General features: G+C 36.5%; 1 protein-coding gene across 5 annotated transcripts in view; it reads left to right on the plus strand.

Moving 5' to 3' along the window:
- Positions 1-27,229, plus strand: part of GRIA1 (glutamate ionotropic receptor AMPA type subunit 1) — a 155,528-nt gene that overhangs the window by 12,076 nt on the left and 116,223 nt on the right. For all 5 annotated transcript variants that reach the window (XR_011919373.1, XM_072400458.1, XM_072400460.1 and 2 more), the window contains exon 2: positions 8,730-8,867. Coding sequence is in view for 4 of the 5 variants with exons in the window: in XM_072400458.1 (XP_072256559.1) it covers positions 8,730-8,867 (138 nt within the window). In the remaining variant the exon portion in view is untranslated. The remainder of the gene's footprint in view (positions 1-8,729; positions 8,868-27,229) is intronic.

Consider the following 27,229-nt stretch of genomic DNA (forward strand, 5'->3'; position numbering starts at 1 on the left):
GTTTTGGGGAGTTGATATGTAAACTATGTGATGTATGGGGTGAGGATGCAGTACTGATCACAGTTATATCTCATATATCTTTCCCTGAGATTTGTTTTAATTGGCCATACAGCTGCTAAATGTGCTGATTCCCAGCATCCCTGGATGGTTTGGAAACACTGGTTACTTTGTTGTCTTCTTCATTCCCTTCCTTGCTGACATAGTGTGACATCACCCCGTCCCTTAGGGCAACACAAAACCATGAGATTCCCAGCATCCTGGATTTATGTTGGCTTCGTTCTGAAGCAAACGACTGCTGAATTACAATTTCAAATCTTGTTTTCCTTCCTGAAATTGTCAGCTGCGTTGGATTTTTTTTTTTCCTCTCCCTCTCGCTTTCTCTCTCTCTCTCCTTTTTTCTGCTTTGTTGCCTTCAGGCCTTTGGGAAGTGTTTTCTAATGTATGCGGGGCTTGTGGATTAATAGGGTGACTGGTGTGATCAGCATTCCTAACCCTTTCAATGTAAAATGAATGCAAAGGGATTGCACCAGTCTTTTCTGTACAAGGATGAGGACTGCGTAGAATACACTGAAAGGCGAATATATGAATAAGAGAAACTTTGTCTGTTCATATCTGTATTATCTGTAGTAATCTCTTAGACTGTAATCAGGTCTGGGTGTAAAGGTTAACTGGGATTTCACTTATTTGCAATTTGCTCCTCAAATGTATTTGACATATCTCCAGGTTAATAATAATCCCCCTACCTTTCCACCCCACTATACCTAAAATGAAAAAACTTTAAAACACATTTTTTCTTAACTAAACCCACAGTCACATGATGCTCTTGCCTGGTTATTGGTCTTCTTCTGCTTACTACATGGTGGGGTCCTGGTTGGGGAAACTGGCCAATATGGGTGTCTCTGCAGCAGTGGATCAGAAGTCCCCAGGACAGGAAGTAGTGGTAAAGGACCTGGATATGGCATTTTGGGGAGTGTCCTCCTTTTAAAGATAGGGAATAAGGAAATGTTTGATTATGTGGGATGAATTACAGGGGAGTGGGATGAGGGTAGATGGTCTTTAAAGTTGAAATCTAATTTACCTTGTGTTAATGCAATCCAACCAGAGTCCTCTACTGTTTTAAATCGTTCTGGAAGCTTGCACCTTGTTGATTGTTCATTACAAGGCTTAGAAGCTTCCTGTGCCTCCTTACACTGAATTTATTTCCAGCCAAATGGACTAAAACTGTTGTTGTGTTATATAAGGTCCATAATGATCCCTATCAGCCACCAACCACACCAAACAGCTTAATGGGTATATCCTTAAGACTTCACCATCTTTATTATCATTCCACCCCATACCATACCCCTTACCCTCCAAGAGATAAAAAACCTAGCACTAATGTGACTATTACGTCACCCAACATGTCACAAAGTGCAAAATTGTGTTTGTAAACTTGTATGGAGATGTGGGGCTTTATCAATGCTCAGCATCTTCCTGTAAATTTGCCCTTGCCCTCACCTGGAGGTTCCTGATACACAGTCCATGGGGGTGTATAAAATGTACACTTTTATATAGACCTCTTGGCTTAAAACAAAACAACATTGAGAGCAGGGAGAGGTATTTTATTATAGATAAGACATACGCTTGGTTTGGTTTACCTAGGCTGTTCACATAGAAAATTAAAGTATTCCCTTAGAAGAAACATTTACTTACTTTAGTGAATGAGGTAAAGCTCTGCTGACTTCTACCATTCTTACCTTATAGAAAAATCCTTTAGATTTCCTTGCTTGTGCTTACATATTAAGTGAACTATTATTACATTTACTAGTAAAACAAAATATCAGCTGCAAGGTGGTAATTTCCCCAATCAGTGAACACCCTAAATTTCTTTAGTGAATCACCTATATGCCTCTTCTGCTTTAAAGGCATTCCACTTTGTATTTGTGGATTATAGTTCTACTTTTAAACAAAAAAATAAAAACCTCATGATGAATACATGTATGCATTGTGCCTGATTTATTAAAACTCTTCAAGGCTGAAGAAGATGGCCTATCATGGGTGAATCTTTGTCATCCAGCAGACCTGGAATGGCTTTTTTCAAGGATTTAAAGCCAAATAATAGAAAATTATTTTATAAATATAAATCCAGGTTTGCTGCATCACCCAGGTTTTTTCGTTATAGTTTATCTTCTCCAGTGTTGGAGAGATTTAATAAAGCAGGCCCCATGTATGTAATTCAATAAAAACCGGATAGACCTATTCATAGTAAATTCCCATAAATGTAAGCACACCTGTTAAAAAGACATAAGACCTATGTCAACAAGCTTTTGTTCAAATCAAATATGTTTTGCAATGTCATACAAGTGTATGTGAATTCATAATAACTCACTATGTATTTTCTATCTAGTTTATACTATCTGAAGCATTAATAGTTTCCAAGGTCTGCACTAGTGCTAGATAGAAACTGTCCAGCTTCAGAAAATAGGAGTCCCAATCTTCAAGATAATTCTTGCAAGTAGAATCAAGATTAAGCTGCTCTGGAAAAAAAGACATTTTAAAAGCAGATACAAATATTATAAATGAAGGTCTTTCATTGGAATATTTTTTCCACATCTACATTTTCTGTTATTGTCTAGATCTCTAATGAATGGGAGCAGGATTGAATAAATTGAAAAAATGTTGATGGTACTGTGCAGTGTGTGCTATTTCCTCTCTGTGTCACGGAGTAATGACTCCTGAGTACAATATAAAAGAAGTAGGACTTAGTGGGAACAGAGTGTGAAGCAGAAACAGCTTTCCTCTACATGCAACAGAGAGAGGGGATTAAGAAATAATTGAAATATGTAGGCAGTTTCCTCCTATATAAGTTATTGCTGTGGATCAAATTCAGTCTGAAGAGTAAAGCAGATGGGGAATCAGAAGCAGAAATGGGCCAAGTGATTTGTGGCAATTTTTCTGTTTTTCTTCTCTACTGCTATTTGACAGACATTGACAAGTACAGCTATGGAAATAGATTTGCATTTACAGCAGTGAATATTATTTCATATTTCCTGACCCCCCTTTCATTCTATCTATCTATTCATACATTCATCCATCCATCCAAAGTCTATCTATCTATCTATCTATCTATCTATCCTTCCATCCAATATCTATCTATTTATCTATCTATCTATGTATCCGATCTATCCAATGTCTATCTATCTATATATCCTTCCATCCAATCTTCCATCTATCTATCTATCTACCCATCCATCCAAAGTCTATCTATCTATCTATCTATCTATCTATCTATCCTTTCATCCAATATCTATCTATCTATCTACTCTTCCATCCAATGTCTATTTATCGATCTATCTATCTGTTTATCTATCCTTTTATCCAATATCTATCTATCTATCTATCTATCTATCTATCTATCCTTCCATCCAATATCTATCTATCTATTGATCTATCCAATGTCTGTCTATCTATCTATCTATCTATCTATCTATCTACCTATCTATCTATCCTTCCATTCAATTTCATTCTATCTATCTATCTATTCATCCATGCATCCTTCCATCCAATATCTATCTATCTATCTATCGATCTATCTATCTATCTATCCATCCATCCATCTAAAGTCAGTCTATTTATCTATCTTCCTATCTATCTATCCTTCTATCCAATATTTATTTATCTATCTATCTATCTATCTATTTATCTATCTATCCTTCCATCCAATATCTATCGATCTAACTGTCTGTCTATCTATTGATCTATCCAATGTCTATCTATCTCTCTGTCTATCTATCTAGCTACAGTATTTATCTCCCTTCTATCTTCTATTCTTCCATCAAATGTCTATTGTATTTATCTTACTCCTTGTCTCCTGTAAGTGGTAAGAGGTGTCTTAGAGTTCACAGACATCCAGCTTTGAGGCTTTATTTTAGGCACAGGAGTGCCTATTGCTAGGACAGGAAACCCAATAGGAAGGTACAATTAGTACTACTTAGATACAATTACCTAAATATTCAATGTATTGTTAAATTAAATAAAATGAAATCCCTATATTTGCTAATGTATTTTGAAAATAACATTTAACCTTTGCTGTCTTGGTAAAACTCCCTACCTCATTCAAAAATGCTTCTCCTGTGAAAGTAGTTTTCTACCTTTTACAGCTCTTACAGAAAAGAACCTTTTTACAGCTGGGGATGAAAACTAGTTTTGCCACTTTTATCCTCATGTTTTTGGTGTCACATTGAAGTTAGATGATTTCACTTTCGTGTTTTTCTTCGATTACTTTCTCCCATAGGTAAATACATTCTGTTGCACAGTATGTATCCTTCCTTGGAACTTATGTTCTTTATTTAGATGTCCTTCTCCAGCATCCTTTTGGAGAACGCACATACAAAATATGTTTGCTTCTGTGAGATGTAAGAAATTTGGTCCAGCTGCTTTATTCTTGCTTATCTGTATCCAATAATTTTTATACCCAGGCTTTTGTGGTGAGATCAGTAGTCAATGGTGCTGGTAGCTGTTAGGATGTAGCATACTGATCTTGCCAAATAACATGACCATCTTAGCAAATGTCACAGAATGTCACAGATCTAGGGGATCTGTGCTCTCATTAGGTCTTCTTAACTTGAATCCCTTTGCAGCCAGCAGACCTGTTCATGAATCTCGTGGTTTTCGGCTTGTCTTACTCATGTCCTGAATCATGTGGCTGAAGCACTATGGTGGTAGGTATCAGTACCTACCTGTCACATGGTCCGCTCATATAGGTGATCTTCCCTATATGAAATAGGAAAGTAACATGTAAAAGAAGTCCATTTTGTGATCCCCAGGCTCCTGTGCTTGTCTCTAGTTCCTGGTCTTAGCTAAACTGATTATCCCCAACTACAACTTGGTTTTATGTATTAATAACTTGACTGCCTGTCTGGTATCCAGCCCCAGCTCTGTTCTGCCCACTTCTGATTGCTGCCCATCCTGACCTTGGTCTGTATGTCCAAATTTTTGCCTTGTGAGTCTGTACCATGTTTCAGCTCAGTTACAGTGACCTGTTGCCAGTTTGGGTAAGAACCACAACCTGATCACCACCTCCCAAGTCCATCATCCCTTGTGGTGTGTGATGCTGGAACCTGTGGTTGGTGCCTTAGTGCTTTGCCCTCTCTACAGCTAAGTGGGGTGGTGACACGGAGGGTCCACCATCACGCAACAGAGTTCAAGGACAATGAGCAAATTAGTTGCTTAGTGTCAGGACCTAGTTGAGGGGCTATAGTAGGAGATTAGTGGGTTCAGGCATAAGGTGTTAGGATTACGCTTTATAATTAGGCTAGGTGGATAGAGATATTGGGGGTAAAAGCCTTATGTTAGAGGTTGGATTCAGATTAAATATTAGAGCTGTGCATGGCCAGCTATTTGCAGGAGTTAAGTGGTAAAAGTGACAGTTAAGACAAAGGTGGTAATGTGGACTTTTTATGTGTGAAGAGCATAGTTTAGATTTTAATTTACATATTAGGTAATGGATGAGGGCTAAGAAGTATCGGCAGGTTAGCTGTTAGAAAAGAAATGTAACAAGTTAAAATGTATGTAAAGGTCCAAACTTTTTATTTTTTATTTTTTTAGATAGCATGTACAAAATTAAAAGCTTCATCAAATACTTGGGTTTGTCATCGTAGTTTTGTAAGGCGGATAAGGTCCATGAAGGGTTGTAGTATATATAAGAAGGCAGGAAAAAGAGGGTGGGACCCCATTAAAGGGATGGAGGTTTAGAAATAGGAAGAAGGTGTTTTATTTATGGAGAAATGTAGATGAGATAGAATATGTCCCCAAGGTGGTGCATAGCGGCTGGGGGGTTGGACAATTAAAGGGGAATGGTCTCCTAGACCAACTGCCCCTATAATTTGACCTTTACAGACACACCGCCTAAATTTTAGCATGAATAGCTCACATTATTACCACAAGCAAAGCATTAAGTTCAAAAACCATTGAAAGTTTGTATTGTTTCAGCTAGTCAGTTTTAAAATTCCATTTACCGGTTTATTTTCCTTAGCATGTGTGAATATGGTGAGATTTCATATGGCAACTAAATCTGTTCATTCTCAATAAACTTCTTAAGGTAGCCCTAAATAGCTGCCCTATTGATTACTGACACAAACCCTGCTCTAACGCCAAGTTTATTCAATCCATTCTTGACTGTAAGGTCATAAGAAAACAGCACAGACCTGCCCGTTTCCTGTGCTTTTTTCTTGTAATATATAGAATAGACAATGTGCATTGTTCCATACCACTTCCAGCTGACACTACCTGAGGCAAAACTATCACCTGATGGTAGTAAAAGCTCCATCAAATTCCCTACTTTGCTGATATTTTCAAGGCAATATTTGATGTGTTTCTGTAAAAAAAAAATCAAACAAAGCAGCAGGAATCAGTTTGCACTTTGTTCCATCCTGTAGCCAACTTGCTTTCTTGATAATTTTTATGGATAGAGATACGTGATGGTTATATTTGATATATTCACTGATGAGAGAACTCTGGACCAGTGCTCTGTGAGCAAGGTAGACAGTCATTATGTTATCATTTCAAAGTGCTTTTTATGGTTAGGAAAGGAATATAGACTCCATTATAGACAGGAAGAAGATTCTTTAGATGGCGAAAGCCTCTATAAATAGCCAAATATATACTTAAGACAGATTTGATAAATTAATAATGTTTGTTCTTTATGTTCTCATATGTTGCCGATTGTCACTGCTGTGGTCTGCTTCCCACTGTGGACAGGTGGGTGTGCAAAGAGCATGAAGGAACAGCTCAGCAATCCAACTCCCATACAGCCATCAAAGTGTGAAAATTCCGGAAAATGTTTTGAAAGATCCATTATTAACATTATACAATTTTAATGGACTATTAATAAAAAATAATAACATTACTAATGGACTATTAATGATATTGTTATTCATTATTAGTTCATTATTAATGAATGGACAATGATAACATTATTAATGGACTATTACATTAATATTTTATAGTATTAATGGACTGTTACAAACTTATATTGTAGGGGGAAAAAGGTCAGTATTTGAATTCTACCACCCATATTTAGGATTGTGTTTATCATGGGGCACCTGTGGGCCACAGTTGAAAGAGACAGCACCATAAATCACAAATTGTGCTAACTCATCTTATTTTCCTTTCCCTTCTGACCATCACTGGTTGGTGACTGACCATCACTGACATTGGTGACTAAATTTATTACGAGAACCATAGATTGGAGGCTGCATAGTGTTTGTTAGGGGAAGTCAAAAGATTCTTTATAGTTTGAAAAACACAAAACTATCTTTTCTTTTGCATGCTGCTCTGTACATTCAGAATATAATATTAAAATACAGACATGAGGCTTCCTTATATAGTGCATTCCATTCCATTTGTTTGTTCAAAAAATAATTACATGATACAGTTGTGAAAGCTTGTACATATGGATGTTATCATTTAGATTTCATACTCTAATACAGGCTTGCCCATAATATTTTTGTGCCAAGGCAAAAAGCATGAACTATATTTAAACTTAAGAACATAAATGAAGCTTACCACTCTTTTAATTGTGATGGAAAACCATAGGTTTTAGTCACTTCCAGTTGCTCTTCTTCTACTACTGTGGGGTTTGCTTTTTGTTTTTTTTTACCCTTTGTCACCTAGGTACACATTTCCTGTCCTAGGAAGTAATGCTCAGTCACCGTACTGCCTCCCTAGAACAGGGAGTGTGTAACGGCCAGAAAACAATTTCCCTTTCCCCATACTCATATCATAGAGGAGAATTGTTCATTAGAGCTGGTGCACTCTCTAATAACATTCCATTAAACAATATTGCAAATTTACTGAACAGATAAAACTATTTTCATTGAATAGACAGACCAAGTTCATTATTATGATTTACATAAATGTTTAGGGTGACCTTATAGCATGATCACAATGACAAGACACTGTGAATATTATCATATTCTAATTAAATTTAATTACATCAGAATTTCTTATGTGATTATCGAGAACCATATACTCCTTTCATGTCATATGTAGATTGTATTCTGGTTCTTTGCATTTATATACTAACAGACTGCAAATAGAGAGTTTTGTCCTTGTTTAATTATGTTTTTAAAGATATAAATCAATAGAAAAGAGGGAACTTAGTAATATCATAGATCATGTGTCTATTATACAAAAATCTGGGAATAGGCTGCCTTTGTTATTTTCTCAATGCCATAGGAAAACAAGGTGACATTATGCAATATACGTTTTTTTAGAAGTGTAATTTATAATTTATAATTAAAAAGCTGTTCTTGAGCTTCATGCACATAAACCAAGGCTGAAAAAATCTCCCTAGTCTCCTGCATTAAAAATAAAGCATTTCCTTAGTCTCCTTTTCACTTTCAGATCAGACAGCAATACTGTAATTTTGAAAACAATGATTTGAGACTGAAGCAGAGGTTGACCTCTTTAAGACATGTGTGCACAACATGTCATTCTTTAAGCAGATGCTGATCTTAGATAGTGTCTAAACAAATATGGTACTGCCCATGTATGGGTATGACACTGGTTTAAATTAGGGACAATGCCACGGATCCATAAAATTTATTTTGCGCATCAGCACAATCTGAACTGTCTGTAACCTGATAAATTACTTGTATTGCAGTTATATATGTCATACCTTTCTAAAGAAAAAAATGCTTTAACCATATAAGTTCCTAGTGTCTAAATCTTCCTTTTGTCTTCCACAGGGGGCCTCTTCCCAAACCAGCAATCCCAGGAACATGCCGCCTTTCGTTTTGCATTATCGCAGCTGTTGGAACCCCCAAAGCTTCTGCCCCAAATTGATATTGTGAATATCAGCGACAGTTTTGAAATGACCTATACCTGTAAGTACTGAGATAAACCATTGAGAGTTGATTTGCATTCTATAATGTCCAATTTCATTTTTTTTTTCCAATGGCCATCTAATGGCAGTTCCTGTTCCGAGGTGCAAATGCTTTCAGCTGTTTGCTGTAGCAGAACGCAAGACGCTTATCTTAATTAAAAAGTATTTACTAAAAGTCTCTTGGCTGAAAAGATAATGGAAAAGAAGCTGAAAAATGTGCCGTGTTTATCCACAAGAAAAGGCTAATTAAAGTTGAGGGCTTAAAAAAAAAAGTTTAGATTATTTTAATTGAATGTTGTTGAAGGCCAACTCTCGCTAAATGCACAAATGACACATATACATAAGAGATGTTTTAGTTGCCAAAAGATTTGTTAAACAATGTACATACTCTTATCATCAAAACCCTTCCATCTGACATCCCTGAGCTCTAGGAGGGGGACATCACTTTCCATAAACTGTAATTCTCCAGACTCCATGCCACTATCCTGTTTCTTGCCTGCTCTTGGATTGCTAAGGAATGTTATTAGTCCATTATTGTCTTCCTGATGTCTCCTCTACCACCAATGTTTTTTCCCCTTTTCATCAGGTTACAAAGCAGTGTTCTGACTACAAGGCTTATTTTACTTTAGGATAAGACAACATGTTCTGGTAATTTTTATAGGAAAGCATATGTATATTACATTCTACTTATATTTAGTTTAGCATCTACATATTTCTTCACTTTTGCCTATTTCACCACAGTGATTATTATTGCTTGCACTGAGCTATGAGCTAAAAATAGGGTGGGCATGGTACACATTTCTGCTTATGCCATCCCTTAGGTCTCTATCAACTGAAATTAAAATGTGCAGCTGAGTTGATTGTTCTAGTTTGTGGACTACCAAAGATACAGGAAAGCCTCAGGACAGTCAAAAATGTGTCCACACATCTGACTCCCCTCCTGTATCTAAGGGTACCCTCAGACGATCATTAATTCTCTTGGCTATAAGAAGATGTGGTCATTTCAACATTTATCGGAACACTGCCTCTGTGCTGGGTTGTATTCACAGATCACTAAGCACAAACACTTGTTTTTTTACTATACAAAAGCTTTTTTTTTTTTCTTTAAAGGTTACGGGTAAAAAGTCTTGAAGGCTTGCAGCAATGTATAGCTGGACATTTATTTTTTAATGTATCATGGGTATACATATTTTTTTTATGACTATAACTATGAATCTGACTTTAGTTTGAGTAACTTTGGATTATTTTTCAACTTTAATTACTTGACGTAAAATCTTTTAATTAGCTTATAGGCAGTTGTTTCACTGTTGACTGATTCCTGGTATTTCAAGTTATTTGATTTGCGCTTTATAAAAAAGTAAATATTCTGTTTGCATAAATATAGAGGGAAAAACAGTGTTAATTTAATACCATCTTTTGCTCTAAAATCAATATAAATTGTAATACCATCACTAGCCCTGTTAGTGTTATGTTATAGGGAACATTAAAAAATGGTAATTGTGCCCTGAAAATGTACATTGTGTCTGGAATCGCTCCTGAAATAGCAGTGCTATTCCTGGTATGTGAATGTGCCCATGTACTTCTGTAACTTCACCCTATTGCTGTGTATCTGCAGTATGAGATCTAATGGGACTTGTCTATGACTTAGTAAGACGTGTGCTCACTCTTTTCCTTGCTGGAGATTTTGACCTGATGGTTTTGCTTTGAGAAAAACAATCTGTCCTGTATGTTCTTGATCTTCTTGGAATGTTGTCAGCTAAAATTGTGAGCTTAGATCTGCCAAGATAGCTATCTACAAAAAGGATACCATAGGCATGGTAAGTTTATAATGGGGAAAAGATCAGCTGCATGGAGGGTACAGGCAATGCCTATATTTAGTCATTTGTCTTTCCCTGTTTTGGGGCACAGCTTCCAGAGTTCAAATACTCTTTACAATAGATGGGAACATTTCAGTTTTCCATCTATTTTGGATAGAGTTTGAAGCCTCTGTCAGAATGTTGTTGCTGTCTGTGTTCCCAGTGGGAACAATTGTTGATGAAGAACAGCATGAATATAGGCAAAACCCTACAATAGGGACACTTCCAGAGACAAATGTTAGTGGCACTTCCCCCCAGCTTGTAAAGACTTATTCTCATTTTTTGTATTAAAGTAAGTAACCCCTGCAATTGAAGTGTAAAGAAACAGTGGTGTTTACTAAAGCATTACATTTTTACTTAATAAACTGAAATTTCATTTAGCTTAGCGAAATAAAGTTGTGGGGACTTCAATCATTCCAAACATGTGCAAGCATAAATGTTGTTTTTTAAATATTCATTGCACAGGATTTACTGTGCAAAACTCTTTGCAAACTAAACATGCTCTGCCCTGAAAAAGTGAAAGTTTCAGGTCACAGTCTCCAGATTCTCACAAAATTAGCTATTTTTTTGCATTAGGAACCCGTACTAATTGTGGGAATGCACCAGATTGCAAAGTAAGGTTCCCTCAACAAGAGGTTCAGGGCTGTATTCATTTTCAGGCAAACCAGGTCTCTGTGCCTAGAGCCAGAAAAAGCGGCTTTTTCATGAATAGTTATTAGCTACACAGTTTTCTCCTAAATAGTAACAGTACAGCCACCTCATATAGGTTTATGTATATATTTTCACAATAATATCAGTCTGGATAGGATCAAAACAAGGGACCTCAACTGCAGCCACCACTGGCAGGGTTGCCCATTATATTCAGTATATGAAATGCTAGAGGGACCCATCACAGAGAAACCTGCTGCGGGTGGTATGACACAAGGGGTATGTTGAACATTCTAGTAAAATCCTTTCTAGTAGCTATTTACAAATCAATGCTCTCACTTTCACTAAAACCACTGGGAAACAAAGGACAACAATAAAATATACCAAACGGGTTGCATGGCCATCGAGCTGTAGTATGAGCACTAGGTCCATACAGGTTTCTGTGATGGAAAGCCAGTCCTGCATAGCTTTTTTTTTTACATTATTACAGATTCCCTTAAATTGGGTTGTTGGGTTTTCAGGTAAGAGGTAGCAGCTAAGCTGCATATAACCCTGTGATTCTGGGTGGTAAGAAGAAATCAGATTTTTTGGAAAGAACCCAATATTTATATCCTTTAGCCCATGGTAAAATGATGCAGACTGCTGTTTATATATCAGGGGTCATTCTAGAAAACCAGTCCACCCCGAGTTCAAGGACTTTTCTGAGGTGGATTTTTAATTATTTATTCATCTGTAATGTGCAAAAATGGTACTAATTCTAGGGATTATTAGTCACATTAAGCTTAAATCAATAAACCATTAGAATGTATTTAAGGAGCCAGTAAATGGATTACTGGACACTTGATGGTGATCTATCAATAGCCATTGAATGGTTAATTGAAATTAATTGTACAAAGGAAATACTAGAATGCATACATTAAGGTTAATACTAAAAAGACTGAATAAATTCTAGATGAGGCACCTGCCAAATTATTATTTGGAGAACTGTGCTAACATTGGTTTTATCAGCAATAAAAAGCTGAAAAGGTTTTTAATCTTCACAACTCTATTCCAAACTAAGCTTTGGTTGAAGACACACTTTAAACCACAATTGCAGTCTTTCTTTATCAAAAAATAAAACAATAAATAAAAAACAAGCAAACCGAGTCCTATAGTTCAGTATCATTCTTCTGCCGTCCTTAAATAATGTTTTCCATTGCCTAGGAGTACTTTGACCCCCATGTCACTCATAAGTTGACAAAGGTTCCTCATAGCTCTGATTGTGATTGATTCGATATAAACAGCCAGGAAAAGGATCAAAGGGTAATATGGTGAGTGTGGCAGGAAGGGGGATTATCATTTGCTAGAAAAAATGATGACTTTCCCAGTGCTACTTCCCATAAACACAATTACCCAGGTAAGTTTATTTTTTAAAATATGGTTTCCACACAGACCACATTTATCGGGCAAAACAGTAGCAAAAGTTTTTTCTTTTGACTATATATCTGCTGAATATCACAAAAGAGAGTAGTGAACAGGTCCCTGCCCCTCACAAATCATTCCTGCAATACAGATTCCCTTCAGGTTCCTTTTTGTGTGTTCAGCTTTGCAGACAGAATTTTGAAGTATTTTTTTCCATTATTATTGTAATGTCAAGTAGTCAAAGCAACTATTGGTTATACATTATCATGTTGAAAAAGTGTTTCTTAAATTATTCACGTAGTCTACCATCCCCTTGAATCTGTAAAGTTAGCAATGTTTCCATTTGGAAAGGTTTACTTTATTATCTTCAAGTCAATGTTCTAGAACAAGCATGCAGGTCAGGAAAGTCAAACTAAAGTCAAAAATCTTTATATACCATATTTGGGTCAGTTTTTTGTTTTAGGTCAATGATTCAAAGGCTTTAATTTATGAAACAAGGAGTCTGACATTTCCTCAAACATTCCCTGGTGGGAATTAAATACGTAACCTAGTCTTCTTTTTTATACTTACCTATTAAAAAAAGAGCACAATAAAGGCATTGATTGTTTTAGAAGAGTTGCCAAAATATCATACAACATAAAAAAATTAAACTACTGTTCGTTTTATCCTTCAAATCTCTGCTTTTAATCTCCTTTTCTGCTGTAAATAATATTTTCTCATTTAGGATTTAGGTCACTTTGCAAACCAAAACATTTAATTTTAACACGTGTATAAAAAAACAAACCCTTTGGTCGTAAATTCTGACAATTGTGACAGAAAGGTCATTTCCCCAAAAGTGACTATTAATTTGTAAAGTTTTGATTTGCAATCAGGCTAAAAATGTAAACTGATTATGTATTGCCTCACTGCCACCACCCTCCTCAAGTGTATTTAATATTCACCTTGTTAGTTTTAGAAATCCACACATTGTCTTCAAGGGAGATTTAATTACCTTCACTTTCTGTGACAAGATTCTTATATTAATATTAATTTGTATTTATCCATTTTAATGCGGCAGATTGCTGGGAAGCGGTGCTAAATGAAGAAGATAGTTTTTATTTTAAAAATTGATATTCTTGTCATTCATGAATTATGCTCACTGAGGGCACAGATAAAATCAACTTCAGGATAAGTGAGCTGACACAGATACATCTGAAATCACAGATTGCCCAAATACAGATACAAGAAATATTTAGGTATTGAAGGCTAAGTGCCAAGTGCAAATATTCAAAAAGCAATATGTAATATATATAGAACATCAATAGCCTTAAGGACGTATCCGAGTGTAATTTTTTTCTGTGTGTAGAAAACCTGAGCTTTTTTTTTGGTAAAAAAAACTGCTTATAATAATCTTTTATAGGCACCAGCAGCTTGCCTATGTCTTGGGTGCCCGGTCACTTTCCCAGAACTATGTAAAGCTAGGTACACACGTCCAACAGTTCTCGCCAGAAAATTGGCTCAGGGCCGATATCGGGAATCTGGCGTGTACAGCGCCAGTTGTCTATCCTCTGAACGACCGTCCTGGCGGATCCACAGACGATGGATGACTAATGATCCTAATGCAAGGGAAGGGGCAGAGAACGCAGCAGGGTGCCGCTCCGTCGTTCTCCCCCTCCCCTCTTCATAGAGCAGAACGGTGCTGTATATACAGCACTCATTCATGCATTGTGCAGTGCTTGTCTTTGGAAAGGATCGTGAAAGACCCTTTCCAACAATTATTATTGCACATGTGTATGTTGCTTAATGTTCTCCAGGCAAAACTAACATCAGCACTTCTTTATAATATATTTTCTTATTGTATTGTGTGGCCAAGTTTTTCCATTTTGCTTCCTCGATTGGTAGCTTTCTGTCCTTGGTAGCTTAGGAGAGAAGGACACTAAATGCATAGAGCCCAGAGACTACTTAATCCGGTCCCAAATGACATTGTTTTAATAGGGTTCCTAGTCAGGGTAATTGCCTTGGTAAGGCCCTTAGTTAAAGCAAAACCCAAGTCACTAAGCCTGATTTATTAAAGCTCTTCAAGACTGGATAAGACAGACTTTCATGGGGATTTCTTAGTTCTTTTCTATTTGTTAGCACATGTTTTCAATCCTGGAGGTAATCCATTCCAGGTTTGCTGTATCACCCAGATTCACCCAACGAAAGACTATTTCTTCAGTCTTGGATAGCTTTAATAAATCAGGTCCATTGTGTGAATGATTAACATGTCTAGTGTACCCTTTCAAGGGTACTCAAACTAGAAACATTACACCCATTAAGTGCAGCCTCGTCACATTTTCTGGGAAACCCAGTTGAACGCTGCTGTTTAAATAGAAAAGCCAGTAGCCATAACTTTTTAGCTAGTGGCAGATGCTAATTCACCCTGTGCAAAAAAAGTTTGTAAGCATTTGGTGTAATACAAATCACCTTTTCAGGAGCAAACAACGGATGTCATACTCTGTTAAATGCTACTTGCTTGTGCTGGAGGGCCAGCATTGCTTTTAAAGAGTGCCAAGAAGACCTTCTTTACTGGTGTATAAATATTCTACCATAAAAGTGTTTTAGATTTATGCAAACAACCTTTAACCAACTGCAAAACCTCTGCTTTGAACCTCCACTGCTACCAAAACCAGTGGTGCCCCTAATCTGTGTTCTGAAACCTAAAATTTCTGAATTCTAATGTGCACTAAGCTGGTTAACAGCCTTTAATGATGCTGTTCAGACCTGACCTATAGGTGCAAATCAAACCCAAACCTTTTTAACAATACTCAAAGGCCTTTTGTGGCTGAATGTTGGCGTAGTAGGGCAATATGCAAATGTTCATCTGGAGGATGAATGAAAATATCACTTCCTCCATCCGGACAAATATAGTTGGATATAAGGATGTTTGTGGACCCCAAGGCCACTGTTTAGAGAACCGATTTCCAGAAGTCAACCACTCAGAACACAATATTTGGAACCTTAGGTGAATCTATGGAAGATTGCTGTAAGTAAAGGAACAAAAGACAGGAATCTGTTTCAAACATAGTGTCCCCCCAAAATGATCCCCCATCCTATAGGGTATTGACTGGTACCAGTCCACCTTGGCTCAGAGGAACTGGGTTAAATGATGCTAGACATCAGTGGACATCTGAACTAAAAGTAAAGCCAAAGGTTTTTTGTTATTTTATATTCTGCTGTTTTGAGCTGGAGGTTTTCTTTAATGCATAAACTGTATGAGATTTAGGTAATTGGATTAGGATACATTTCAAAATAATCACTAGTCATTTACCGTCAGCTTAGTTTTTAACATACATTTCCATAGTTTGTAAAAGGAACCAATTATCATGTTTCTTTTGGTGGTACATGAACCGATGAGTTAACCTACCTTGGATGGGCCTAGTAGTGTGCATTCTATTGCAAATTTTTAAAATTATTTTCAAGACAAAAATGTCTTGAATTTCTGTAATGTTCTATTGTTAGCATTTATTGGACTGGGTTATGAGACACAAATTACGCAGTTATGCACGGCTGGCTTTAAATGATAAAGTCCTTTTTCTCAACACCCCCACATGTTTTTTTTTTCTTTTGGGTTTATTTATAAAATAGAACATTACTTGTGTGCTTATGCCAAGAGCCTGGGTAATCTCACAGCCTCTTTCACTGGATAATTACAGGGTTCTCTGGGCTCACGACAGGAATCTTTTGATTGGCTAGAAAGGCCAGTGGAAGCTGTTATAAATGCATGCTATTTGTGGCCTATTCTCTGCCTTGATAATATAGCATCCTACACCCTTTATGGGTTTGAATTCATTGTGCATTGTTTGAGGAAGGCTGATAGACAAAAGAACACAGCTCGTACAACTGCTACTGTTTCCAATATGCTGGATTTAGCATATTGCGCTGTTAAAGTGAAACGACAGCCAAACATTTATTTTTGTTTTTCAGTCATAGAAAAAGATAGGAAGAGTTAGAATCCCCGTCAGGTCTTATTTTTGAAGGAAAGAACAAACCTGGATTTAAAGCACGGACCATCATGTGCCAAAAGGTGTAGGCAGTTAGTGCTTACATGCACAAACAAATAGATCAGTGAAGAATATGTTCAGTAAGTAATAGATGCAATCAGTATAATTGCAACAGTGCAATCAAAGTGATCATCCTGCTCCAATCAGGATAGGCTATTGCTATGTACACTTGTAAGATCATTCTTGCCTGATAAGAATGGTCGGAATCTGACATGTGTACAGCAGACCCCTTACATCGATCCATGAACGACCACTGCACAAGTCAATGAGGAAAAGAACAGCGGGTCGCCGCTCACTCATTCTTCCCCCTCCATTCTCCATAGAACAGAATGGCACTGTGTGTACTTCATCTGTCATTCTTTTGTCGCTTAAAACAATCATGAAAGATGGTTTCCAGTGATGAAAATTGCACGTGTACACAGCCTAAACGGATTATATGGGTAAATATTTTAAGGTTTTAAAAAATGTTTTTTAAATAAAAAATTAATTAAAAATTTTTATTATTGTAATTGTACTAACGCATTTTAAGGCATTAGCATTTCCCCACCATCATGGCTGTGCAGTTATGTGATAAACTAATAGAGTGAAAAGCAATTTACTGTAAGTAAATGCAAGCAACAGGTACCAAAAGTGTGTAATAAACCTAAAAGAAAAGGTTGCACACCTGTCCATCAGCAGAGCCAGAAGGCAAATTACTTCTTTTCTTTAGAGTTATTCACATACCCTTGATACCTGTAGTTTATAAACATTTGGCAAAAGCAAGATGTTATTCAAGCCAGTGATTCATCACATAATTGTACAGTCTGGATAAATGGAATCTGCTAGAACTCTGAAACATATTGGCTAATTTGCAACAGTAGACTAAAACAAATTTTCAATTACCAAATATTGCTTTATCTTTGTGCTTATCATATATATAAGGTTTTGCCCCACCAAATTGGAGGAAGATTATAACTTTGTTTTTACTTTTACTGTTAAATCTAAAACATGATTTGTTAGAGCTGTAAGTAAGTGTCCTTCTGACAAGTAATTCTGTTGGGAATTTTGCAACCAAAGTGACTTGCTAACATTGCACACTGCCCCTTCCATCTGTAATTTCATTATGCTTACAACTGTAAGACTGTAGATTGGACACAGTACCTTATTTGGCTATTTGCGACTTGTCCACAGTGTTCCAACCTGCAAGTGCACCCCAAGGGCTCCAAGGAGGTCAGATTACATTGGAAACTTTTTATTTCCCATACAAGTACTACCAAGGTCCGACCCTGCTTAGCATCCAAGATCACTTAAGATCGCGCACATTCAGGGTGGTGTGGTTGTAGGCAGGAACTACTTATCTTAGCAGTAACTGAGGCAAAAAGAAGCACAGGCAGAAATTCTAGAGGATGGTAGTTGAATTCTATCACCTTCCCCTGGTTCTCCTGGCTAGGGCAACATTGCAACATTTACCGCATTGTAAAACAACCCTGTGTAAAGTCTCAAGAGGAGCAGTACAATACTATATTTAAGGTAGCAATGTCAACTTACTACAATTATGGAAATTTGAAAATTCTATGGTTCGGACACAGGCTATTTGACACAAGAGCTTTGGCTGTTTTGACACAAGAGGTTTTAGGATGCAAACGTAATTGCCAACATACATGCTAATTAAAGCTACACATATAGCTGTTAGCATTCTCCTTTTTATGGCTATAAAAAGTCAAGTGTTTAGTCTTTCTGCCCTGTCTAACAAAGATTAGCTGCTTTTCTTTTTTAAATTAGGATATGCCAGCTGTTCCAAATCAACTTCCAATATTGTTTTCCCAGATAGCAGATAAAGTACAAAATTAACTCATGTGAGTTCTGTCGCTGTGTGTTTACCAGCACATGTTTCCTAGTAGGGTGCCAGGTTCATTTGTAAAAACTTAAGAAGAGGAAACTTTATCATGTTGCCCTAAAGAACTGACTAGGGTTTGCTCTCATTCTAGAACATTCACAATTGAAACTGCAGTTTCAATTGGTTTCTACAAAAAACATGAAACCTTTCCTTAGCTCTAAATATGACCTACCATGACATACAGACCTGTAATGTAACTCAGGGTAGAGACATAAATGGACTCCAAAATGTAGAAACCTATAGCAATGTGTTCATGTGTTCAGAATTTTTATGAAACAATGGAATATACACAAATCCTTACCATAAACAACTTGGGAGATGCCTTAAAGTTTTTATGTTTTATTATTTTTTATCTATAAAAAAGTGAGGGTTACCTAAAATTTCAGCTAGACTCTTAGGGCCTGATTCAGTAGAGCTCTCCAAGGCTGGAGAGAATACAATTTCATCAGTAAATATGGGTAATCCATCAAACCTGAAATGGATCTGGTCCAGCATTCAAAACATTTACTAACAAATAGCAAATTACTTTTAAGAAATCCATTCCATCTTTGCTATATCACCCGGCTTTATTGACGAAAGTGTATCCTCTTCAGCCTTGAAGAATTTTAATAAATCAGGGCCTTAGATGAGATTGCCTATGGACTGCAAAAATAATCCCAAAATGGATCATGATTGGATTAGGTAAATATGTAACTCAGGATTGCCTGATTTATTTTCGCAGTGCAGGGGATTTTTTCCAGTAGAAATGGGAGTGTGATGGGTTAACATTGTCAATCATCAAGGAATTCATCGGTAATTAATGCAACTGTTTGGATGCATGTCTTGACAAAACGTCAACACATACGCGTATCATGAAGTGCATCAAACTGTGTCAACGTCCGTTATGATATGTTCTGACATTCAATATAAAGTGCATTGCAATGCACGATGAAAATGTGTGACAACACATGATGAACATTGATGTGCGCTTTGATGTCTTTCAACTGATTTTAATGGAAAATGCATAGATGTGAATCAATTTTTAATGTTTCAGCGGTATTGTCCATGACAGATTTTCAGTGGACCTTTCATTGAAATTGCACAAACTTTCCAACATGGAATCAATTCTGTAAAAATACATGGTTCATATCCAAGACAAATTAGCTAAAGCTGAATTTTAGGCAAACCATTACATACACAAATTCAATATATATAAGGGAGATGTTTTGCCTATTAAATGTAAATTTCTGTCTATTGCATTTATGCAACTTACAAGATAAATTCGAGAAGGTTCAGTTCTCCAGTGAGTCTTTGAACATTTCAAATTAGGTTGCCAACTTGACATTTATATTGAACTGCACTTAGATTCCTGGTGCCCAAAATGCACGTGGCCTGCTGGCTTTCTGTATGTGGTCCAAAGTATGCTGGGCTAGGTCCAGGACTGGGTGGATACTTTGCAGAGCAGGACCTGGGTGCTGGGTGCTGAAACAATCTGCATTCCAGCATCAGGCATTAAAATAATGAAGTTTCAATGGCACCCACTATCAATTGACCAGTGACTAGTGGAGTGGGGTTGGGAGGTTTAAATAGCATCAACTGAGCTGCGGCAGCAGGGTTACCAGCACTATGACTGACACCCACTGTGTGTGTATGTGTGGGGGTGTTATTAGTACTGCCACTGACACCCATGTTGGGGGGTTATTATAGCGATTACTGACACAAATGCTGGGGGTTATTATTACTACTACTGACACAAATGATGGAAATAATTGTACTTTCACATTTAGAGCATACCATAATAACACAGCTGGTGTGGTATGCTGCAAAAATGTGGCAGGACTGAAATTATTGGGGACTGAGTTCAATGGCCTATTTATTTTAACCTTGAAAAAACAAAAAAAAAAAGTTTTATCCGTGAGAAGAATGTGCATTTTTTTAATAATTTATCCAGAATGTGTCCTTCTCAGTCTGTGTCAGCTGCCTAAGTATCTTGTGATATGCATTTGATTGGAGTCATTGTTTTAATTTCCCATGCCTCAGTAAACCTAATCCATGTAATCTCTATACATAATCTGCAATACAGAAATAGGATTATCCAGTGGGGCCAGGGATGGGACAGGGAAGGATAAAGCAGGCAAAAATAACATTTTCACATACGAGAGCAGCAAAAAAAAAATCAATATCTGTCAATTTATTGCTGGAGGATACAGGAAATCTTCCCCTGGTGGAATAAACTCACTCCATGTAATGGAAATGCTGAGTTTAAATCCATTTTTATTTTTTATTGTTATATTATTTCAGCCCATAAGGTAAAATGGCCAAAGCTGCGGGTAAGACTGTGTCCAGATAAACACAAGTAGAATGCCTTTGTAATCGCAGAGCTGAAAGCACGAATTAAAAATCTCTCCGTTTTAGTGGACTTATAGGCGCTTATAGGCCAGTGCCTGGGGGAGCAGAGTGAGAAGAAGCAGCACCATAGCTCAATACAAGTGCAATTTGATACATTTAACTGGTGGTAGCCTAAATCTGGTATTTTTCAAACTTAGTTTATTTAAAGATCTCACAAAAATTGTCTTTTATTACCTTTTCAAAATGTTAATCTGCAAAGTCAATATTGGCTTTTTTAAAATTAGCTTGTGAATTTACCGTAGATGTAAACTCTAACTAGATGGCATTTACTTTGTCTTAGAAATTTGTATTATAAACAGTTGACAAGAAAGAAGTATGTCCGTGCATTGAGTGTCAAAACAGCTACTTGTCGGCTTGCACAGGGCAGGATGGCAACAAAGGAGTGAAATTGGGAAATATCAGATGCCCATTTTTGTATTCAGCTTTCTGACAGATTTATTTTGCACTAAAAAAATGAAATTCTTTTTAAAGAAACAAATAAATAAATAAGGCATCTGATACTCATGTATTTGAAGCCTGTCCTGTATTCAGCATTATACTTACCAAAGTGTTATCGTACCGCTGGGCTTAGCAAACATTAGCAATACATGCCAGAGGTGGCCAAAGTGCTTTACATAACTGAGCTGCAGTTATCATGGTCCCGTTCTGGGACTGCAATATTGGTTTCTAAATAATTTAGCATAGCTGAAAAAATGATCTTTATCAACAATGGCCTAAATAATATTCTGTTGCAGCAGTTTTTTAAAATTGAGGACTGGACATATTAGACTTAATTTAGTTAAAGAATATAGGTTATTCCCATAGAAAAGTCAATTACTTATTTGTATATTTTACTTAGCTTAGTAAATGAAGTGCTGCTGACCTCAACTATCTAATCATGTGCAAAAATTCCAGTTTCTGGAGTTAGATTTGACCACTTTCACAAAGCTAAAATAATTAAACCTTGCAAGGTGATGGTGTTTTATTGTTGTTTTACAAAACATGATCTGCTAAAGTCTCCAGTGACCTCAAAAAAGAATGGGCAGTTTGTGTTAGCTTGCCATTTTCCCTCCCAACCAACCTAATTACCATCTAAATGAAGAACTTTTATATTACTCAACCCAGAGCTCAGAGCTTGAGCTATACACCCCAATAAAACAATGATGGGGGATGTGTCTAAAGAAAAACTGTATGATTTTCTGATATCATTGGCAGAATTCAGTATTTGTTCTAATTGTTATTTGTGGATGTTCTTTTGGTTCCATGATTTACAGTGGATGAAAGTGATTGGGGATCATGGTGACTGATAGGCAGCATCATGTGGACGGAAGAGGCTTGCATCTAAAAATTACTTTTCTTTAGCTTGTGGCAAAATGCTGCTTGTAGAAAGCTCCTTTCTTTAGGATGTGATATATTCAAACCCTTTACAATTACTCAAAATGCAAAATCAAATTGTGAAAAAAAACCCGATAGGACAGCAATGAAGATCATGATATTTTTGCCATTAAAATTTTCATTCAATCAAAAAACTTATTTTATGTTATAATGTGGGGAAAAGCTGTTCTTTTTGCCACTATAGAATGACAAATTCTAAAAACGTCTCATGTGCTAATTTTTTATGTTATTGTAGTATAAAGAAAATTACCTGTTGATCTTCCCATTTTTCTGATTGGAAAATGAGATCTCGTGCCATCTGAAAACACCAATCTTCTACTGTTCAAATAGATAATCTCCAAAACTTTTTGGACACTTAGTGTTCCCGATCACATAGAAAACGAACAGGCTGAAGGGTTAGCAGTCATATGACTGCAGAAAAACAAGGTTCTATGTCAAGGTTCCAGATCAATGTGAATAAAAGTAGGGATAATGGGCATCGCTGTCTAGTGTCCTCCTAAACATAGTAGTTTAAAAAATATCTTATGCAAGGGGTGAAGTACTCAATTGATTTATGAAAATTAGGCTCAAGTCACCATTTTTCTAGGGCATAGGTATATATTTAGTTGATTTTTAAAATTATCAATGCAAAATCAGAAAGTATATATTTCTATTGGCCAAGTGGAGAGTTAGCCAATAGACTTTATAATTATCTTCTACGTAAACTAAAACTTCTGTATTGTAAAAATCCCTTCCTTCATTCTTTCCTTATTGCTTAATTTTTCCTTTTCTACCTTCATCCAATGCATTGTTCTTTCTCCCTTTCTCTAATATTTAATTCTGCCTTTTCTTCCTTCTTCTTCACTCCATTGTATTATAACTTTCTTCTTCCGTGTTCCTTTCTCCCTGGGCACGGTTCAGAACCTCCCAAACTACCATGCCCCTATAATCACTGACAAGAAAAGAAGGAATGGCTGAAAATATGGTTAAGATTTTCTGCATCCATTTTATCAGCATGTGCTTTTATTTTAATCTTACAGATAATGAAAGGAATTACATTTAATTTTAGTAGACCCTTTAGTCCAATAAACGTCAAAACCTAATCTGAATAATCAGCTTCATATGCAATTTAAACTATGCTCGCTGGTTATCATGAATGTACAACGTTGGGTTTCAGCAAATAAATGCAGAAAACTAAGACTGTAATTAAATCAGTAGCCGCTTCAAAATATTTAACACTAAATTTTAAAATAAATAGGCATTAACAGTAATTGGGCAGTGACGCATTGATCCATGTCCAGGAATCATTGCAATGGCCTCTAACACAAATACTTTAGGTTGACCACTTTAAGACAAGATGTAGTATTAAATTATAGTAAATAATCTTCTGCTCAGGGAACTTTGTAATCCCATTTATATAAAATTCGCTATTTTCCTTGAATTCTTTTATCAACAGCTTTCCAATCCACTGATTCGAAGGCTCCATAAACTTTATCTAAAGCCAAAACCATTTTGGGCATTTGTGTGGATTTTGGAAGTGGTAAACCCACTGTCAAGTGGAATTAAACTTTTTCTCCATTGCCAGTGCCAACATCTTAATCCACTCCTCTTCTGGGTTCAGGCCATCTGTTATCTTGATTGGCTATGCCAGAATGACAAAACTTCTTTCATTCCTGGCAGTCAGCCTTGCAAGAATTTTACATTAAGCAACATGTGCAGAACTCTGCATACATTAAGCAACATGTGCAGAACTCTACATACACAACATTGTGTCCTCACCGAGATGAATGATCCCTACCGAAAATCTAAAACCAGAGTTCACACATAGTTTTGAGTAGGGAAGCTATAGATCCTCTGTCAAGTTTAATGGAGTATGTGACCCCATTAGGGAGATCCTACCCCACTGTTTGTCCTAGAAACCACTATCTCTGAAATAAGATGTGAGGGAGAATTCAATATTTTACAAGTGTGCCCAAAACAGGAATAGTGGTGAAATCTTCTAATGGGGATACCTGGTACAGTGACAATTGCATTCATTGTAGGGAGATCCCCATTTATCTCCTGTCATGTTTCCGGGGACATAAAATAGGAAACAGTCAGCAATAAAACCTGTCGAATTTTATCCATTCCTCACTTTATACAAATAGGTGAACAAAAAAAATTAATAGGGATACATTTGAAATCTCCGCTTTGCAGTGTTAAAGAAACAACATGCTAGCCCACGTTATATACTTTTAATTTTCCAGTTGATCTATCTGACGCACAGCTTTGAATGTTATTGCATTTTGCTGTAGGAAGCAGTCCAGATGTAATAGCAGAAAATATTTATGTTCTTCAGTCACAGGAAAATGAAAACCATAATGAACAGAACTGCCAGTTAGTATCATCGTGCCGGAAAATACTCACTTCTGAATATGGTCATGATGCACAGTCAGGCCAAGTCTAATACAAGCAAACATAATAAAAGAGTGTCAGAATTATTGTAGCAGTGTTTCAGCTATTATAGTAGAATTAAATGGAATTCTAAGTCAGAAAAGAGTAGGAAAAAATGCAGACTTTACACATGAAAAAACTTAGGAAGAAGAAATGTTAGCAGCATATTTATTATAGGAAAAATATAAAAACACTCTGTGGTGATGGGTAGAGGTTTATACTTGAATAAAGACTTGCAAATTCAAGGCAACTAGAGCCTTTAGGGATAGCTTGTCTTAAAGTACATTTACTGTTGCTAATATGTAAATAATTTAATGTCTATGGTGCGGGCACAGGTGTACTTTAACATTGGGGTTTTGCAGGCTTTTGTATTTTAAATATTTATTTGTTTCTATTACATGGCCTGTTACTTACATGTAATTTCATTAGCAAAATGATCATATATATTAACATATATATTTAACAGTACAGCATATATATGTTTATACTCTGGATTCAGGTACGGAACACATTAGTTCTGAAACCAATCAACTATTGTAGGTTGCAATTGTAGGGCAAAAAAATACCATTTGGAAGGTTTAATACAAGGACTTTCTAGACAATTGTATCCAATCACAGACTGGATAGGCAAACACAGAAGCCTTTCACTTTATATATCTCAACTCTTGACAAAGATTCATAAGTCCCTAAAACAGAAGTCAGCAGGGGTCAATTGCTGGAAAAAGCAATCCCCTTATTTTCAGTACATAGTTCATTCCCAGTGGGACTGAAGATAAGTCAAGTGTCTGCTTCATTCATGAATTGGTCCCTGCTGTGCTGCTGCCACTTTGCAGTTCACCAATTAACTGCTGCCCTGTTGAACTTGTATTCAAGTCATTTAGAAAGGGGTCTGGTCTAAACCAGGTCAAAACCATTTTATAGATCCCAACGCATTAGGAAAAAGGAATGAGGCAAAGCTATGAATGGCATTGTGTAATCTCTGTATAGGCAAAATGGTATTTGATGGAGGATACAGGTGGCTTACTCCTGGGCCTCATTTGTCTATACTGACATATATACACAATCAGCAATATCACTTAACCTACCAATAATATTGTATAACTATAAATATGTACTCTATGTGTATACTATCTATATATGTGTCTATTCACATTGTTTACAGATTGTTCTCGACACACACTAAAGCTGCGTACACACTTCCAATTTTTGTCGTTGGAAAGGATCTTTCACGATCCTTTCCAACGACAAGGGAGTGCACGATGCATGAACGGTGCTGTACATACAGCACCGTTCATGCTCTATGGAGAGAGGAGGGGGAGAGCGACGGAGCGGCACCCTGCTGCGCGCTCTCCCCTTCACTTTCATTACGATCGGCTGTCGTCCATCGTCCATGGATCCGGCAGGTCGGTCGTCCGGACGATGGACGACACCGACTGTACACACGCCAGATTTTCGCCCGATAATTGGCCGATGCCGATTATCGGGCGATAAAAATCTGAGGTGTGTACGTAGCTTAAGTATAAGCTAAAGTAAAAAAGTTAATCATTACCTACTGATTGGTAAAGCCAATTTTAGTCTCCATGGTAAGCCAATGTGAGTGAAAAGTGTGAGTGTTGTCACTCTATAACAAGAATGTAGTGATACATTTGGAGGACTTGATTTCTTTTGTTTTTTTTTTTTCTATTGTTTATTATAACCTTGGCTAATCATGTTTTTAGTAATATTGTAATTGATAAATAAAGTCATTTATATATTATTTGTTATAGTGTTTTGATTTTGTTGTGGACAGGGAGCGATGCTGATATACAAATGTATATATATTTTTTGTGAGATAATAATACTGTTGTAGCTCATACAAAATGATTGTTAGTAATTAAGCTTGGACTATATTGCACATTTTTGATTAGGTATATTGAGAAATTGATAATCAGTTTGTGTTAGCATTTTGGACCAATATTTTAGAATTTAATCTTCCAGATATTCTTTTAATGAAGATTGCAGGTTTAATAATATGAAATTACTTGAAATTTTTAAAGCTTTACTGTATTAGGTTTTATTGATTGACAACGTACTTAAGAGTTTAAAACAAGTCTTCAGGTTGCATTTCTAATCCTTCCCTATGCAAATGACTAATTATGCTAAACCTTTTGCTTTAGTAGTTTGACTAATTAACCCAGAAAATGTACGCAGTTATGGACTTTGATTTTCCCAGCTTTCCCAAACTGCATAAGGTCAGAAAGTTAGTAAGTCAGAAAGTACTGAAGCCAGTAGTCTGCAAAAGGTGGTCAACAATGGCAATCCCAGTATTTCATTTATGACAGTTTTTATGAAAGTGTCTTCACATAAAAGTTTTTATGTTCAATTTCTACAAACAAGCCATCCGTCA

The sequence above is a fragment of the Pyxicephalus adspersus genome, chromosome 2 (genome assembly GCF_032062135.1).
Source record: "Pyxicephalus adspersus chromosome 2, UCB_Pads_2.0, whole genome shotgun sequence".
Lineage (NCBI taxonomy): Eukaryota > Metazoa > Chordata > Amphibia > Anura > Pyxicephalidae > Pyxicephalus > Pyxicephalus adspersus.